The sequence below is a fragment of the Phoca vitulina genome, unplaced genomic scaffold, assembly GCF_004348235.1.
Source record: "Phoca vitulina isolate PV1807 unplaced genomic scaffold, GSC_HSeal_1.0 scaffold22, whole genome shotgun sequence".
NCBI classification, from domain to species: domain Eukaryota; kingdom Metazoa; phylum Chordata; class Mammalia; order Carnivora; family Phocidae; genus Phoca; species Phoca vitulina.
Genome location: NW_022589725.1, coordinates 10,235,510 through 10,254,032, shown reverse-complemented (window position 1 = coordinate 10,254,032; position 18,523 = coordinate 10,235,510). Strand labels below are relative to the sequence as shown.

The 18,523-nt window shown below is 52.1% G+C and overlaps 1 protein-coding gene across 4 annotated transcripts; it reads left to right on the top strand.

Annotated features, from left to right (window-relative positions):
• The first annotated feature begins 2,890 nt into the window (after window positions 1-2,890).
• Window positions 2,891-18,521, top strand: ERGIC3 (ERGIC and golgi 3). Of its 4 annotated transcripts, XM_032419380.1 has the most exons (14): window positions 2,891-3,044; window positions 3,182-3,252; window positions 3,358-3,445; window positions 3,658-3,777; window positions 9,485-9,578; window positions 10,380-10,545; window positions 10,673-10,730; window positions 14,151-14,165; window positions 14,776-14,807; window positions 15,994-16,090; window positions 16,168-16,232; window positions 16,867-17,003; window positions 17,083-17,138; window positions 17,342-18,517. In XM_032419380.1, exons 1-14 carry the CDS (start codon window positions 2,957-2,959, stop codon window positions 17,419-17,421), a joined length of 1,167 nt encoding a protein of 388 aa, XP_032275271.1. In that variant the 5' UTR covers window positions 2,891-2,956; the 3' UTR covers window positions 17,422-18,517. The 4 variants fall into 4 exon arrangements, 3 of the variants coding, with proteins under 3 accessions (XP_032275271.1, XP_032275272.1, XP_032275273.1); XM_032419381.1 differs by lacking the exon at window positions 14,151-14,165 and having other exon boundaries at window positions 17,342-18,518; XM_032419382.1 differs by lacking the exon at window positions 3,182-3,252 and having other exon boundaries at window positions 2,898-3,044; window positions 17,342-18,521.
• The last annotated feature ends 2 nt before the right edge of the window (window positions 18,522-18,523 follow it).

Below are 18,523 nucleotides of genomic sequence, written 5' to 3'. Positions count from 1 at the left end.
CATTTTAAATATCATTTAAATGGACCTTGGGGTCCATTCCCTGACCCTAGTATTATCAAAGTCTGTAAGAAGCTCTCTTAATTGGACTCTGAGACACACTGACACAGTTGTGTTATGATTCTTCCTTCTCAGGGGAAGCAGTGGGATTTCTACACTGTGACTATTGTTTTCAAACCAGATACACCAAGGTCTCCATATTTCTCCCAAGAGAAAAATGGTCGATCTGCACTGGGGAAGGAGAACATGTAATAACATCTGCAAATGCATTTATTTATTTAACAATTAGGAAAAGTTCATTTATCAGTGTGAAAATAAAGCGAAAGAAGACTGTGACGGGGCAGAAGGAGCCAACAAAAGGGACTGAAACCCTCTTCTCTGGCTGGGCTTGTAAGCTGCAGCTACAGGGACCAGTGACCCCCTCTGCTGGCAGCCCCATGTGCAGAGTGAACCAGTCCTGTGCACGCCCCACCTGCACAAAGGTTGAAGGATCCCACCCTGGCGGAGAAGGTTGAAGCATTGGTATAAAGCCTGACATTATGAAGAATGAAGTCTCTAACTAGTAAGCGTCTTGGTCTCCTGTCATGGCCACCTAAAAGAATTCTGGAAAGGGAAGGACCATCTAATTCTGGAATTCCTAAAACAGAAAGTCCCCCACCCCTATTGTCACTGTTACAGTTCCCTGATTATTTGCTTCACAGCACAAGGCACATTCTGCTGTTTACTTTCTTTCTTTTTCTTTCTTTCCTTTCCTTCTTTCTTTCTTTCCTTTTCTTTTTTTTCTTTCTTTCTTTTCTTTTTCTTTCTCTCTTTCTTTCTTTCTCTCTCTCTTTCTTTCTTTCTTTTCTTTCTTCTTTCTTTCTTTCTTTTTTAGTAAGCTCCATGCCCAGCGTGGAGTCCAATGCAGGACTTGAACTCACGACCCTGAGATCAAGACCTGAGCTGACATCAAGAGTCAGATGCTTGGGGCGCCTGGCTGGCTCAGTTGTTAAGCGTCTGCCTTTGGCTCAAGTCATGGTCCCAGGGTCCTGGGATCCAGCCCCACATCGGGCTCCCTGCTTGGCGGGAGGGAGAAGCCTGCTTCTCCCTCTCGCACTCCCCCTGCTTGTGTTCCCTCTCTTACTATGTCTCTATCGTCAAATAAATAAATAAAATCTTTAAAAAAAAAAAAAAAGAATCAGATGCTTAACTGACTGAGCCACCCAGGCGCCCCTGCTTTTTAATTATTTTTTTCCCAATTGTGTATATGGTAAAATACACATAACATAAAATTTAACATCTTAACCATTTTTAAGTGGAATATATATACATTTCTTGTTTACCTCTTTCTCTTTCTACCCCATACTAAAAGCTTTTTGAGGGTAGACATGAGCCCAGTCTGTTTTATTCACCATGGTATTCCCATAACCCAGGGGAGATATGAGAAACAATAAATATGTGTTGAAGGAGTGAATGGGGTCATTAAGCCTGGAGCTCCTCTAAGTAGAGAGGGTTAGGAAGAGCACCAACTGGGCACAGGCCAGAGAGTAGAGGACAATTTCAGCTAACTTTCCTGGGCGACACCAAGAATACATGCTACTCACACTTGGTGGTGGTAGCGAAAGTGCAGAAAGGACCCAGGCTCTGGAGCCAGAAAAACCAGGCCTTGAACCCCAGCTTTGCCCCATTAACCTTAGGCAAAGTCAATTCACTTCTTGGCTTCCTCATCTATAAGTGGGGTTTGAAATAGCACATACCTCCCAGGGTAGAATGGATTACAGCAGTTGGCATATTGTCAGTTTCCAGTTAACATGAGCTCGTTCTTTCTTTCCCCCACATCCCTAGCAAACTGCAGCCTGAGGGCAAAAGGGGGACTCTGACATCACTCAGCTTCTCCAGAGTCACACCGCCACAGGTCACCCAGCTCCAGTGTCCCTTCTCTTCCTGGAAGGCTTCCCTAACCCAGCACATCCATTTCTCCTACAGACTACAACAGTCCTCTGTGCCACCTTTTATCAAAGTTCTGGTCTTACATCCCTGAAATGATTTGAGCCAAGCACCTTCATGAGCCATGCTCAGAAGCACTGAGAGGCTCCCAGGGTACTTTGAGGTCCAGAAGAAATGGGCTGGAATCAACCCAACCACAACCCAGGGTATAACAGAGCAGAGTCAAGGTTGATTCCAAGGTTTTGGCCTAAGCAAACGAATGACTTGCAATAGGCATGACTAGAGAGGAGAAAGAGGATTTGTGTGTGTGAAAGACAGGAATATTATGTATCTGCTGCTGTGTTAACAAATTATCCTCAAAATTAATGGCTTAATAGAACAAAAATTTGTTTTTTCAGTTTCTGTGGGTTAGAAATTCAAGAGTGGTGTGGTGGGGTTGCCCTGCCATTAACTGGCTGTGATCTAGGGCAAGTTACTTAGCTTCTCCAGGGCAGTTTCTCTTTCAGAAAATGGAGATAAAAGTCCCACATACTTTCTACAGCAGTGATTCTCAAACTAACTGCAGGGAATCACCTGGGACCAACCCTAGAGTTTCTGATTCAGCAGGTCTGTGGTGGGGCCCAATACGCATTTTTAACCAAGTGCCCAGGTGATGACGAGCTTGCTAGTTGGAAGACACTTTGAAAGCCACTGTGCTAGGAGGTTCCATGTTGTTCCAGGCCTCTGAGGTGAAACTCTTGGCGCAGCTCCTAGGTCAAGGCAAGCGAATGCCCCGCAGAGTCGTCTCCGGGCGCCCTGTCCACAAGACAAGACCGCCCGGGCTGAGAGAGCGGTTCCCGCCACGGTGTTTACACTCTGCAGTCCTCAGCACCCGTGGGCGCGGGGGCCGGAGTGAGAATGCGAGCGCGGGGAGGGGCCAAGCGTGCGCATGGCTGCGCCTGCGTGCGGACGGGAGGGCGTGGCTCAAGCGCCGAGCCGGAAGCAGGAGGCTGCAGGGGCGGGGCGGCTGGCGTCCCCTTTCCGGCTGGTCCCCATGGAGGCGCTGGGGAAGCTCAAGCAGTTCGATGCCTACCCCAAGACTCTGGAGGACTTCCGGGTCAAGACCTGCGGGGGCGCCACGGGTAGGCCGCGGCGGGGCCGGGGTCGCGGGGGCATGGGTGTCTGAGAGCTTGGCTGGGGCGCCTGGACCCTGCCGGGCCTACGGGGGGTTGAGAGAGTGGAGCAGAGGCCCTTCTGACCCTCGCTCCCTTCCCCGCAGTGACCATTGTCAGTGGCCTTCTCATGCTGCTACTGTTTCTGTCTGAGCTGCAGTATTACCTCACCACTGAGGTAAGGGGCGGAGCCTAGTACGTGGGCGGGGCTCGGCATTCTAGGGATGGGAGTGGGGAATGAGAGGCATAGGGCCCAGGTCTTACTGAGGTGGCGCTGCTCCAGGTGCATCCTGAACTCTACGTGGACAAGTCACGGGGAGATAAACTGAAGATCAACATCGACGTATTTTTTCCGCACATGCCTTGTGCCTGTGAGTACCCACTAGGGGTGGGAGTTGCAGGTTCTCAGGTGGGCTTCCAGATTCACACCTCCAGCCTTAGGTTCTGGTCGGACCCCAGGACAGCCTCTTTCCCCTAGTCCACTGCTGCCCCAGACAATCCCAGCATCCCCTCACCCTCCAAAACCCAGATTCTCCCCTTGCCCGTAGGTTCCCAGTACCTTACCCTGACTTCCTGCTTCCAGATCTGAGCATCGATGCCATGGATGTGGCTGGGGAGCAGCAGCTGGATGTGGAACACAACCTGTTTAAGCAACGGCTAGATAAGGATGGCATCCCCGTGAGCTCAGAGGCGGAGCGTCATGGTAACTGTGGGGAGGAGGCCAGATCTCAGATCCCAGAGCTGGACATGCCCAAGCCCTTCCTTCTGGCAAGTGGGATGTGGCTGGCCAAATGACAAATGAAGCAGCTAAGACCCAGAGAAGTCAAGTAGCTTGCTTAGGGTCCCCCAGTTATTAAGAATCAGAGTGGTCTGAAATCCAGGCTTCTGGCCTATGTATTGAGTAGAGTACTCTAGTTGGCTATCATTCTCAGAGGTCTCCAATCCCTGCCTATCACAGATGAGTAACAGAAGTTTGAGGATGGGACTTATGTGCTGTTGCCTTGGCAGAACTCCTCTAGATGGACCCACATTTCTCTGGATGTTTGCTTCCCCGTCCCGTTAGCTGAATTCAGCCCTAGTGCTCTTCCCCTTTGGAATGCAGGGTGGCTTAAGGTTAAGAGTTTACATTCTTGAGTTAGATTGCCTGAATTCAGATGTAACTCTGTCTCTTGCAGTCTACGACCTCAGCTATAGAGTGGTGATAAACAGTAGTACCCACCACATGGAATTACAGGATCAAATGAAGTCTTATGTGTATGATGCCTGGTGCAGAGTGGCTGTTCACCCTAACTCCGTTTCCTGTCCCTAGGCGGCCTCCCAGTGCTTACATTAACTGTTTCCCACCATAGCAAAACCCTCCTCAAAGCTATGATTTCTCACACCTTAGAGATTGCTGTTTTCTGAGCTTTATCAGTTGTTTGTTCAACAGCTATATGTTGAACACCAGTAAAACCAGAGAATTTGCTGTAGGATTGGATATAGGGTATAAGAGAGCAGAGTCAAGGTTGATTCCAAGGTTTTGGGCCTGAGCAAATAAATGACTTGCAATAGGCATGACTAGAGAGGAGAAAAAGGATTTGTGTGTGTGAGAGACAGGGGAATATTATATATTTGCTGCTGTGTAATAGATTATCCTCAAAATTAGTGGCTTAATAGAACAAAAAATTTTTTTCAGTTTCTGTGAGTTAGGAATTCAAGAGTGGTGTGGTTGGGTGGTTCTGGCTTAGGGTCTCTCATGAGATTGCAGTCAAGCTGTTGGCTGAGGCTGCAGTCATCTGAAGGCTTGACTGGAGCTGGAGGATCTGCTTCTAAGATAGCTCACACGTATGGCTGTTGGCAGGATGCCTCAGTGCCTTCACCACATGGGCCTCTCAGTAGAGCTGCTTGAGTGTCCTCACAGCATGGCATCTGGCTTCTCCCTGTGCATGTGATCTGGGAGAACACAAGGTAGAAACTACAGCATCTTTTATGACCTAGCCTCAGAAGTTGGACACCATCATTTCTGCATTATACAAGTGGTTACACAGATCAGCCCTATTCATTATGGGAGGTGGGGACTACATAGGATGTGAATACCAGGAGGTGGTGATCACTGGGGACTTGGGGACTTGTCCCACAAGGAAGGATGAGGATTGGGAAATAGATCTCAGGTTTGAGGCATGTTAAACTTGGGATGCCCATTTTATACCCTAATGATGTTAAGGAGGCAGTTAGATGTACCAGTCTAGACATTAGAGAAGGACTGGAGATATAAATGTAGAAGTTATCAGCATGCAGATGGCATTAAAGCCATTGGACTAAAAGGGAAAACCTAGGGAGTAACTGTAAGTAGAGGAGAGGTCTAGGAACTATACCCTGAGCTCCTCCAATATTTAGAAGTCAGGAAATGAGGATCCAGGAAGGAAGATTGAGAACCATTAAGGTAGAAGAGAAACGGGAGATGTTGCAAAAGCCAAGTGGAGGAAGAGTTTCAAGAAGAGAGAGTGAGCAACTGTCAAAAGCCACTGATGGTCCTGTAAAATGAGTAAGAGTTGACCATTGCAGTTGGCAGCATGGAGGCCACTGGGGACTTTACAAAATAGTTCCGATACTGTTGAGGATGAAAATCTGATTAAAGAACAGAAAAAGAAAGAGAGAGGGGCGCCTGGGTGGCTCAGTCGTTAAGCGTCTGCCTTCGGCTCAGGTCATGATCCCAGAGTCCTGGGATCGAGTCCCGCATCGGGCTCCCTGCTCCGCGGGAAGCCTGCTTCTCCCTCTCCCACTCCCCCGCTTGTGTTCCCTCTCTCGCTGTGTCTCTCTCTGTCAAATAAATAAATAAAATCTTTAAAAAAAAAAAAAAAAAGAAAAGAAAAAGAAAGAGAGACATTGAGTGAAAATAACGCTTTCAGGTGTTTTGCCATAAGAGAGAGCAGAGAAGGGGGGTGAGGGCTGGCGGAGAATGCAGGTGGTGTGGTGGATTTGGTGGGGAGATTAAGTGCGCTCCGTTGCTTTTCTGTTCTTCGTGGAAATTGAAAGCAGGGTCATTAGCAAAGAGTGAAGAAAGGGAAGGGGATTTTGGGAGCCTAAGATGAGAGGAAAAACTATAAATTAGTCATCTCAGGGGGCACCTGGGTGGCTCAGTTGGTTAAGCATCTGCCTTCGGCTCAGGTCATGATCCCAGGGTCCTGGGATCGAGTCCTGCATGGGGCTCCCTGCTCGGCGGGGAGTCTGCTTCTCCCTCTGACCCTCCCCCCTCTCATGCTCTCTCTCTCTGTAATAAATAAATAAAATCTTAAAAAAAATTTTTTTTTTTTAATAAGTCATCTCAGAGAATAGGAAATTGAGCTGATTAGTGAAATGAAGTAGGATTGCCAGTCTTAAGGGAGGCACAGGCAAGAAGTAGGCGCAGGGAGTTGAATTTCACCAGGGTTTGGGTTTTGCTAGGCTTGTACAACAAAGAGAGCAAGGAATAGATGGGTTCTGGTTATGTGCAAGAGAATAATTAGAGCAGTGGACCGTGGAATTTATTTTCCAGCTTTGTCAAGATATAATTGAAATATAACATTATGGGGGCGCCTGGGTGGTTCAGTTGGTTAAGTATCCGACTCTTGGTCTCAGCTCAGGCCATTATCTCAGGGTTGTGGGTTCAGGTCCCACGTTGGGCTCCATGCTGGATGTGGAGCCTACTTAAAAAAAAAAAGAAAGTAGAACATTGTGTAAATTTAAGGTGTATCATGTGATGATTTGATTACATATGTGTTAGGAAATGATTACCACAACATGGTTAGCTAACAGATCCATCACTTTACATACTTACCTTGTGTGTGTGTGGTGAGAACATTTAAGATCTACTCTCTTAGCAACTTTCAAGTATACAATACAGTATTGTTAACTATAGTCACCGTCCTATACATTAGATCCCAGAACTTATTCATCTTATAACTGGAAGTTTGTACGCTTTGACCAACATCTCCCCATTTCCCCCACCTCCCTGCCCTTGGCAACCACCATTCTATTCTCTGTTTCTATGAATTAGGCTTTTTTAGATTCCACATATAAGATCATAAAGTTGTCTTTCTCTGACTTATTTTACTTGGCATAATGTCCTCAAGGTTTATCCATGTTGTTGCAAATAAAGGATTTCTTTCTTTTTATGGCTGAATGATACTCCAGTATGTATATATACACCATATTTTCTTTATCCATTCATGTGTTGACGGACACTTAGATTTGTTTCCATGTCTTGGCTTGTAAGTAATGCTGCAAAGAACATGGGACTGCAGATACCTATACGAGATGCGATTTTTTTGGGGGGGGGGATATATACCCAGAAGTGGGATTGCTAGAACATATGGTAGTTCTCTTTTTAATTTTTCAAGGAACTTCCATACTGTTCCATAGTGGCACCAATTTACATTCCCACCAGCAGTGCACAAGGGTTCTCTTTTCTCGACATTTTTGTCAATACTAGTTATTTCTTGTTCATTTTTTTTTTAAGTAGGCCCTACACCTAATGTAGGGATCAAATTCACAACCCCGAGATCAAGAGTTGCATTCTCTACTGACTGAGTCAGCCAGGCACCCCAATACTAGTTATTTCTTGTTTGTACTTTTTATTTCTGAATGGTAATAGCCATTCTAACAGGTGTGAGGTGATATGGTTTTGATTTGCATTTCCCTGATGATTAATGATGTTGAGCTCTTTTCCATTTACCTGTTGGTCATTTGTATGTGTTCTTTTGAAAAATGTTTATTCAGGTCCTTTGTCCATTTTTAATTAGATCGTTTGCATGTTTGTTTGTTTTGCTATTGAGTTGTATGAGTTACTTACATATTTTGGCTGTTAACCCCTTATCAGACATATTATTTGTGAGTATTTTCTTGTATTCCATAGGTTGCCCTGTCATTTTGTTAATTGTTCCTTTTGCTGTGCAGAAGCCTTTTATTGTGATGTAGTCCCACTTGTTTATTTTTGCTTTTGTTGCCTGTACTTTTGGTGTCGTAACCAAAAAACTGTTGCCAAGACCAATGTCAGGGAGCTCTTTCCTTATTTTCTTTTAGGAGTTTTACAGGATTAAGTCTTACATTTAAGTCTTTAATCATTTTGAGTTAATTTTGGTGAGTTGTGTAAGCTAGGGGTCCACTTTCATTTTTTGCATATGAATATCCAGTTTTCCCAGCAGCATTTATTGAAGACCGACAGTCCCTTCCCCATTTGGACCATGGAACTTAAATAAGGAGGGAAGCGAGGGCATGAGGGAGTGATAGTGTTAGTGTTGTCAAAGAATTGGTGGTTTCTGGGTACCAGAGATATTTCCCAGATGAGCTGGGAAAATAAGGATAAGTACTTGAGATTGGGATACTCGAAACTGTGGAAGGTTTGCGGTCATTGGAAATAAGGTCTAGGAGTGTGTGTGGAAATGAAGTGGGATGAGGCTGAGATGAGATGATAAAATACAACTGTGGGAAGACAGGAGGTCGGGTATTAAATATTGAAGTCTGGGGGCGCCTGGGTGGCTCAGTCGTTAAGCGTCTGCCTTCGGCTCAGGTCATGATCCCAGGGTCCTGGGATCGAGCCCCGCATTGGGCTCTCTGCTCTACGGGAAGCCTGCTTCTCCCTCTCCCACTCCCCCTGCTTGTGTTCCCTCTCTTGCTGTGTCTCTCCCTGTCAAGTAAATAAATAAAATCTTTAAAAATAAATAAATAAATAAATAAATAATAAATAAATAAATAAATATTGAAGTCTGCGGTTAGGAGGAGGTAGTTACAGGCAGGGAATCGGGCGCGGAGAGAGAGGCCTGAGCTGTAGCTTCAAGGTGAGGGGGTTAAAGGCACACACTTTGGAACTGGGGCTGAAATCTGCTGCTTACTGTGTCGCATTGGACAGAGCCACTTCTCATCTCTGAGTCTCTGAGTCTTTGCAAGTATGATGTGGATAATAATAATCCCCGCCTTCCTAGGGTCCGCGTGCAGGTGAGACATTCTGTGCATGGTGACCTATAGTCGGCTAACATTTAGCATTTGTGGTTATTGTTTCATTACTAGTACTTTTATTTAAAGAAATAATAGATGTGTGGAAGTGCTTAGCGCCTGACACATAGTGTGCACCACATAAATATTGGCTATTTTTTTTAAGATTTTATTGGAGAGAGAGGGAACGAGTGAGGGGGAGGGACAGAGGGAGAGGGACAAGCAGACTCCCCACTGAGCAAGGATCCTAACGCGGGGCTCGATCCCAGAACCCTGGGATCATGACCTGAGCCAAAGGCAGATGCTTAACCAACTGAGCCACCCAGGCGTCCCAGTATGAGCTATTATTATAGCTTTTATTATTCCCAGGCCACAGGCCAAAGGGCCTGTGAGGGGGCCAGGGGTGCAGATTTCACTCTCTCTGCTCCCAGCTGATGCCCCGGCCTCTGTCCTCCCCTTAGAGCTCGGGAAGGTGGAGGTAAAGGTGTTTGACCCTGACTCCCTGGACCCTGATCGCTGTGAGAGTTGTTACGGTGCCGAGACGGAAGACATCAGGTGAGCCGGAGCCAGGGGGCTGGGTGGGGGGCTCCCGCCGGGCACTCCGTGTCAGCCATCCTCAGCCTGTGTCGGACTCCGCAGCAGGTGGGTGAAGTTGGACCAAGAGTTGAGTGGGGATGGGGTGCGTGCCTCAGTCACTGCTCCTGCTGCAGGTGACTGGGGCTCTGTGGCCAGGCCCTGCGTGGGGCCACAGCGGGGGGCGAGGCTGGAGTGGTGCCCGCTCTGGTTCAGAAGTGGCCTCTGGAGTCCAGCTGCCTGGGTTCCACCCCTGTGTCCTTGAGCAAAGCCACATAACCTGTCTGGTGAAGGGGGTGATGGGAACACGTTTCCCGTAAACAGTCACATCAGGATTAGATGTATCCTGTATAAAAAGCACTGAGATTAAAGGCCCAGCCCAGGTAATTAGGCCTGTGATATGTGGCCACTGCTCTTATGTTCCTCGGGCCCTGGCCCCTGAGAAGCTGATTCGGCGGGTCTAGGGTAGGGCCTGGGGATACGTATTTAATATTTTTTGCACTGTGGTAAAATATATGTAACTTTTAAAACTTACCGTTTTAACCGTTTTCTCGTGTACCATTCAGTGTTGTGCAGCCGTCACTGCTCTCTGTCATCCCAAACAGAAGGGAAATACGTATTTTTAAGTCGTGCTGCCTCTGAGGGAACAGAGTTTGGGAACAGTTGGTGGCCAGGGATGAGGCCGGCAGAGGCGACGTTAGTGGACAGAACTGCTCTGTCCCCTAAGCTGCGAGCTCTGGGTCCGTGCTGTGTTGCTCTCGCCCCGCACCCCCTCTCCCGCAGGTGCTGTAACACCTGTGAGGATGTGCGGGAGGCCTACCGCCGCCGGGGCTGGGCCTTCAAGAACCCAGACACTATTGAGCAGTGCCGGCGAGAAGGCTTCAGCCAGAAGATGCAGGAGCAGAAGAACGAAGGCTGCCAAGTATACGGCTTCTTAGAAGTCAACAAGGTACGGGAGGGACTGAGGTGAGCAGGAGCAGCCCCGCTCCACGGTGAACCGAGGGCCCACTCAGGCCCTCAGGAGACCAGAGGAAGGGAGGAGACGGCTGGAGAATGAGACGGAATATCCCCTACAGGTGGCCGGAAACTTCCACTTTGCTCCCGGGAAGAGCTTCCAGCAGTCCCACGTGCACGGTGAGTGGGCCTACGTCTGCCAGGGAGTTTAGACCCCAGATGCCCTGGCGAGTTTGAGCGCCCCTCCACCTGCCCAGGGGAGCCCCCCATCTCGGGGCAGCAGTTCGGTCCGCGGTTAAGAGCATGGGCTGGGGAGCCAGACTGCCTGGGTTCAGAGTTCAGTGTCACACCTTACTGGCTGTGTGAAACTTGGAGGAACTCTCTTAATCTTTTTGGGCTCATTTCCTCCTTTATAAAATGGAGAGGCTAGTCCTTCTGTCCTAGGGGGCTTGTGCAGGTGAAGCCCGCAGCACAGAGCCCGGCTGTCTAACAGGTGAGCCGCGTGGGAGGCTCTGGGGTCAGCAGAGCTGGTTTGGAACGCAGGTTCGGCCCCTCCTGAGTTGTGTCAGATTTGGGGACTTCGGAGCCCCACTCAGTTTCTTCTCCTGTAAAATGGGGCTGCAGATGCTAGGACCTCCCTCACACGGTTGTTCCCAGGGATGAATAGATGGGATTTATTTTCATTCATGCATTCATTCACGCATCCGCTAGATATTTAGTAGTCACTGCGTGCCCCCTTCTAGTCTGGGTGCTAACAGTACAGCACCGAGCAAAACAGAGTCCTTGTCCTCAGCGTTCTAGTAAAGCAGCAGACCGTAAACAAGTATGTAAAATATATGGACTACCAGATGCTATTAAGTACTACGAACCCAAGAAAGGCAGGATAAAGATGACAGAGGCGAAGGGCTCTAGGGAGATGGTACGTGTGTGCTGTTGGGTATTGGGCAGGTGGGGAAGGCCTGATGGGGCAGCATTTGAGTAAAGACCTGAAGAAGGTGAAGGAGCTGGCCATAAGGGTGTCCGGGCAAAGGGTTTGAAGCAGAGAGAAGAGCAAATGCAAATCTCTGAGCCTAGAATGGGCTTGGCGAGTTGGAGGTGCGGTAAGAAAGCGGGGGGCTGGAGCACAGCGAGCGGGGTGGTGTGGTTAGAGATAAGGTGAGCCAGGTAACCGGCTTGGGAGGGCACCACAGGGACAAGGACTCTTACTCTGCATGAGACACAAAGCCATCGTAGGGCTCTGAGGAGGTGCTACATGATGTGACTTGACTTTGCAGAGTGGGCAGTGCTCTGCTCCGGACAAGACCGTGGGGGCAGGACAGAACCAGAGAAGCCGATGGGAGGCCGTGGCCGTGATCCATCCGGGCACAGGATGGTGGGGGCCGGGCCAGAGTGGTGGTGGAGGGGCAAGCAGGGATTGCTGATGTTTGAGGGTAATGCCGATGGGCGAGGTCAAGGACGACTCAGATGTTTTGTGGCTTAGGAGTGAGAAGGATGAAGTTGCCATTTAGGGAGAGGAGAAGATTCAGATGAACGGGTTTAGATGGCTGGACGAATAAAGCAGGAATTCGGCATCTGACATGTTCTGACCGGTGGGCTCTGGGTGTCCTTTTAGACAGCCTAGATGCAAGTAAGCAGCTGGCTGTTGGATCTGGAGGTCAGGGGAGAGGTGCGGCCCCGAGATGCATATGTGGGCGTCCTCGGATATGTAAAACCGTGGAACGGGATGTGGTCGCCCTGGAGGTGAGGGTGGGCGGGGAGGAGGAGAGCCCCACCGTCAGAGGACACGGGCGTCGGGAGAAAGCGGCGCTCATCAGACGAGAAGCCAGCCGAGAGGTGGTGTCCTGAATGCCCGGGGAGGGAGGCGTTTCCAAACCCAGACCAGATGTTTCTGAGCGTGGGGTAAGAGTTGCCCATCGGGTGTATGACCTTGACAGCTGTTTCCGTGAAGCGATAGGGAGCACCCACTGCAGGCTCAGGAAGGAAAGGGAGAAGAGTTGGAGCCAGTGAGTAAGGACCGCTCTTCTGTGGAGTTTGCTCGAAAGGGAGGAGAGTGGGCTGGAGCTGGAGGGAAAGTTTGGACTCAAGGGGGGGGGGGGGTTGCAAGATGTGTGAGGTAGCTGTTGGTTTTATGCGGAGGGGACAGTCTGCTGCAGAGCTGGCCAGTCATGCTCCGGGGCGGGTGGGACCGTTGCTGGAGTGAGGGCCTGAGAAGGAAGAAGAAGACAGAACTGAGTGCCCTAGAAGTGTAGAAAGCCCAAACTTGGCGAAAGGCAGATGAAGTCAAGACAGGTAGGATGGCAGCTGGGTGATGGGGAGATCATCGGGAAGGGCGACAGGGTTGTGGAGGAGAGAGCTGCGGCCAGAGGCTAGAGCCATTCAGTGGGGGCGTGGAAGGGCCAACCTGCGCTTCTGTGGGGATCTCGAAGTGACTGAGACAAGTAGGGAGAGTTGGTGTCGTCTGCCACGAGCTGCAAAGCTGGGGACTTTTAGGGCGGCTCTAGGGGCCGTGGTCTGGAAGTGGCATTAAGGAGCAAGGCCTCACTTCAGGCCATGGAGGAGGCTAAGTGGGGGGGAGAAATTGTCACCCCGAGGGGGCTGCGGGGAAAAGTACCTTCGAGGGAGGGCCCAGCCGCGGTTGGAACGAGACGGTGAGTGGCATGTGTAGCGGCGGAAGATGTAGGGGTTTCACTGATGAGTAACAGGGGCCCCTGGGAGGGTCTGGGAGGGATAGGAGTCAGGATCATATTAGGGGATGTACGGAGCCACAGTGTGACCGGAGTCCGGGGGTGAGAGATGAGCTGGCGGTCCTGAGCTGCCCAGGGACTGAGGTGAGCAGGAGCAGCAGCTGGCTAGAGGTAGCCCTGCTGGTCTGGAAGGCGGCGTGCGGGGCTGAGGCTGATTGCTGGGCCGGGGCAGGAGGTGGGTCCGGAGCCCCCTCTTCTGGAGGGGCCAGGGGAAGGGTGGTCTCACGGGGATGGTGGGAGACGGTCAGTGCCGAGCTGTTGGCACGGGCCCTGGTGCAGTAGGAGGTCTGGTGGCCCCCGCAGCTGCTCTGTTCCTCCACCTGGGCAGGCAGAGCAAAGGTGCTCTGTATCCCGAGAGGATGTTCAGAACACAAAGCTACAGTTGCCTGAGGCCAGAGATCTGGCTGAATGGAAGGTCTGGGAGCTAGTTTCTGACGTCTTTGTTGCTTTGGGGGGGGGGGGATTATAAAGTTTACCTCGTACTTTTCCATCTTAGATCCTATCTGGTCCTCAGGACAGCCCTTTGTAGAAATCACTGAGGCTCAGAGAGGGCAAGTGACTTGCCCAAGGTCACACAGCTTAGGGAAGTGGCTTATTGGGCTCTAAATCTTTTATTCTTCCTAGGCCACCATACTTCTGCCCCCAAGAACCCTTGCATTCCTCCCTGGCCAGGGAAGAGTTCCCCTAGGGGCGGGACCGGGAGGAGGCTTGTTAGCTGGGTCCAGACCCTGCTGCTGAGGCAGGAATATTCCAGCCTTCCTTTCTACCGTGTGTCTTACTCCGTAGTTCTTGTTGTGAAGCTCTCAATCTTTTTTTTCTTCCTCCCTTCTCTCTCCTGCCCTCCCCCATGCTGCAGTCCATGCTGTGGAGAGTAAGTGGCCCTGCCCCCAGGGAGGCCAAGCCTCTGCTTCTGGGGCAGTCTACCCCTCCCAGGACAGGGGGGAGGTTTGGATGGTCCTGGGATTGGGGTCTTACTTTTCAGGTAGGGTTCCTTGAAGCAGGAGAGATCAGGGCCAGAGGGCAGGAAGCACTGGTTCTGGAATAGACGGTACAGGGTACCCATGGCATTTCCTTTGGGGGCTCTGAGGGTGCGGGGCACAGGGGTCGGGGAAGACCGCCTTCTCAGGGCCCACGTCACCTTGGGGCTCAGCGATTGGCCCTCAGCTGTATTTAGTGAGCGACCAGAGTCAGCGGGGTTTGTTTCCTGAGGTGCAAGCAGGGACTTGGTGGGAGTGGAAACCCGGGAGACGCCCATGGAGGGCTCCCTGTATGTGTCAGGAGGGAATCGGGGTCTGTGTTCTTAAGGCCCAAGGAGGGCGTAGACTCGCACACAGGCCCAAGGCGGGCCTGACCGGGGATGAAGGGTCAGAGGAGCTGGGCAGTCACACTCCAAGAGGGGTGAGGAGGCCTGAGCAAGGACGCTCAGGGAGCCAGGAGGCCAGTCCTCTCCACCTGGTGACATCTTCTCCCTTCTCTCCTAGTCCATGACTTGCAGAGCTTCGGCCTCGACAACGTACGTACCAGCCGGAAGCCATGCAGGGCGGATGGGCGTGGGAGATGGTTGCTACCTTCGTGTTCCGTAGGGATGTCCTGGGATGAGGGAGCAGATAAAAATATACCATATTCTTTTTTTTTTTTTTTTTTTTTTGACAGAGGGGGAGAGCACAAGCAGGGGGAGCGGCAGGCAGAGGGAGAGGGAGAAGCAGGCTCCCCGGGGAGCAGGGAGCCCGATGCGGGGCTTGATCCCAGAACCCTGGGATCATGACCTGAGCCGAAGGCAGATGCTTAACCGACTGAGCCACCCAGGCGCCCCCAAAATATACCATATTCTGCCAGGGGATCAGTCTGAGGGTTAAGACCTGAGGTTTGCACAGGCCGGAGATGGGGGATGGGGCTGGACAGGAGTGTCCTGGGCAGAGGGATCCTCCGGCAACGTCAGGAGGGAGTGGAGCACTTCTCAGAACCCACAGTGGCCGGTGTGGAGGAGGAGGCTGGAGAGGTTGGCTCGGACCGGACCAGACCTCACAAGCCTCAGGCTGAGCAGCGGTTGGGTCTCCCTCCTGTGGGCAGTGGAGGCTATTGACCTTTAACCAGGGTCATGATGTAATCAGATTTGCATGTTTTTAAAAACCCCTCTAATGGCTGAGGTTAATAAAGACTGGAACGGGGCGCCTGGGTGGCTCAGTTGGTTAAGTGACTGCCTTCAGCTCAGGTCATGATCCCGGGGTCCCTGGATGGAGCCCTGGATGGAGCTCTCTCTCTCTCTTAAATAAATAAATAAAATCTTTTAAAAAAAAGTAAAAATAAAGACTGGAACAGGACAGGAGTCAGAGCTGGGACATCTGCCCGCCTCCCCCCTCAGTCCAGGCTCCCCTTGCTTGAGACTTCCAGGCAGAGCAGACACCTGCCAGCCTGTCCGTGCCCAGCCTTTACTTGCTTTGTGCTTGGATGCGGCCAGAACCTCAAACTAGAGGCCCAGAGGCTGTGGACTCTGTGAGAAAGGAGTTCCCGGATGGGGTATGGGGGGGCCTGGGTTGGTCACATTCTCCCAGGCAGGACCTCTCCCTCCCTCCCCCGTCTCCACACATGCCCTCCCCAGACCCGGGCATCCTGTCTGCTGCTGTCCTGAGGACCTTTGATAGGGTGAGGCCTGGTGGGGCCTTGAGTGCTTGAGGCTCAGGGGCTGGGGTTGCTCGCAGATCAACATGACCCATTACATCCGGCACCTGTCATTCGGGGAGGACTACCCTGGCATTGTGAACCCCCTGGACCGCACCAACGTCACCGCACCCCAAGGTACCAGCCTGGGAGGTAGCCCCCAGCTGCCAAAGCCCTGCCCAGCACCCATGCCTGGTGCTCTCCTCTCCCTGCAGCCTCCATGATGTTCCAGTACTTCGTGAAGGTGGTACCCACAGTGTACATGAAGGTAGACGGGGAGGTGAGTCTGCAGGAGCTCAGGTATCAGAGTCCCTCTTGGTGCCAAGCACTTGAGTCCTGCCGACCTGGGAAGTGGGGTGCTGCTCTTATCCCCGTATGATGGATGACAAGCCGGGGCGGGGGGAAGGTGATGTACCCTCACAGCCAGAGTGCAGGGCCCAGGCTGTCAGACTTGAAAGCACTCGCACTTTCTACTTGCCCTCACTGCCTCCATCCGTTCGTCTGGTGCTCACTGTCCCCGCGGTCTGCCCTGGGCTGGGGGCTAACCCTTCCCGGGTCCTCTCCTCCCCTTTCTGCTGTGGCCCGTGGAGCAGCATCTCGGCAGACAGGAAGTCAGGCCTGGCCTTGCCGGGAGCTCATGGTGCGGCCTTGGCGAGGTGCTTCCCATCCCTGAACCCGCGCTGAGAGGATCCACCCCTTGTAGCCGGGATCGGGACCAGAAGCCGGGGCGGTGAGGCTGAGAGTGTGTCTGGGTGGCCCCCGGGCCTTGCGGTGTTCATTAGCAACCTGGGGCCTCGTTTTCTCTCCCACACAGTCCGGGCGCTCCGGACAAGGGCAGGAGCAGGCGTAGGGCTGAGGGGGTTGGGAGCCAGGTCACAGCCTCGGCCCCGGCCCAGACTCCCTTCCTGTCCCAGGTGCTGAGGACAAATCAGTTCTCTGTGACCAGACACGAGAAGGTCGCCAATGGGCTGATGGGCGACCAGGGGCTTCCCGGAGTCTTCGTGCTGTATGAGCTGTCGCCCATGATGGTGAAGCTGACAGAGAAGCACAGGTGAGGGTGGCGGAAGGGAGGGGCCCGGGATTGCGGGGAGGAGGGGTGCCGGCTGACCCCCGCCCCATCCCTCCGCCAGGTCCTTCACGCACTTCCTGACGGGCGTGTGCGCCATCATCGGGGGCATGTTCACAGGTTAGAAGCTCCAGGGCGCCTGTCTGGGGCTGGGGCGTGGCGGGGCATGTGAAGCCCGGGCTCCCTGCCAGAGTTTTAGTTGGGGACGGAGGGGCACCTCAACGGCCAAGGGCAGATGCTGGCCTAGCCGGTTAGGGGACAAGGCTCTGGGGTCCAGCCAAGGGCCCAGCGGGGCCAGTGCCAGCCCTTGTATCTCTCCCCAGTGGCTGGACTCATCGATTCACTCATCTACCACTCGGCTCGAGCCATCCAGAAGAAAATTGATCTCGGGAAGACAACGTAGTTGTCTCCTTCCCCCTCTGTTATTCTCTTCTTCTCCTGTTTCTCTTTGGCCCTGTGGTCATTCCCAGCCTCTTCCCCACCCCACCCCCACTCAGCGCCAGTCTCAGTGCAGGTTGATAAATCTGTTGATTGTGATAGTACTTGCTGGTCTCCATGTGCTTCTTGCGTCTGGCCAGAGCCTAGAAACAACCCCTCATCACAGCTACTTACTGAAGGCAGTCAGGACTGACAGATCGGGCCAGATGCCCTCTGGGAGCCCCACGTGGACATCCCCTGGCTCATAGGGCTTTATTCAAACCAGACAGATGTCCATCCCACAGCCCTGTCCTCAGTCCCTCTTCTGCGGTGGTCTTCGGGCCTTTTGGGTTCAGCACCAGGGCTGAGATGGACCTTTCCCGTATGAGCTTCCTGGAGCCACCATGGCCCTCAGGCTCATGATGGTCTGACCCCAGGGGTGCTAGCCCTGGGTGCAGGCTGGGGCTTGCCACCTCTTCTGGGGCTTCTCCCTGCCACCCTGGGCTCAGTCTACTGAGAGGGGTCCAACCAGGTCGTGTGCAATCTCCTAGGTGGAGGCAGAACTGGAAAATGGAAGGAGGGCAGCAGTGGCCATTCTGGAGCAGGGCTGGCGTCAGACCCCCAGCTCTGGAGCTCATCAGGGCTTCCCATCACAGCCCTTAATATGTGCACAGAGCTAGGCCCAGGACCCCACCGCGGCAGCCCGGGGAAGCAGGGACGTTACGGCTGGTCAGTTCATCCGATCGTTTCTCAGGGAGTGTCTGGGTAAGACAGTAGTAGGGAGGGAAGTAGGACAGGAAGCGAAGTAGGACAATGAGAGCAAGATATCTAGAGGCAGAAAGACCTGAGCTTGAGCTCTGATGGGATCCCTCACGAGTTGTGTGACCTTGGCCAGGTCTCCTCTGTAAGTTGCAGATCAGATTGCCAGTTATAGTGAGCCTTGTTTTTTTGGTCAGCCAGAAACCATTCCTACTTGTCAAGAGTGTCCTGAATTTCCTCTAGGAACCTCCCTGTCTACCTTCTCAGCCTCTGTGTTCGGGAGGAGGTTTGATCTCCCACCCTAAGCTCCAGGGAGGCCCCAATCAGCA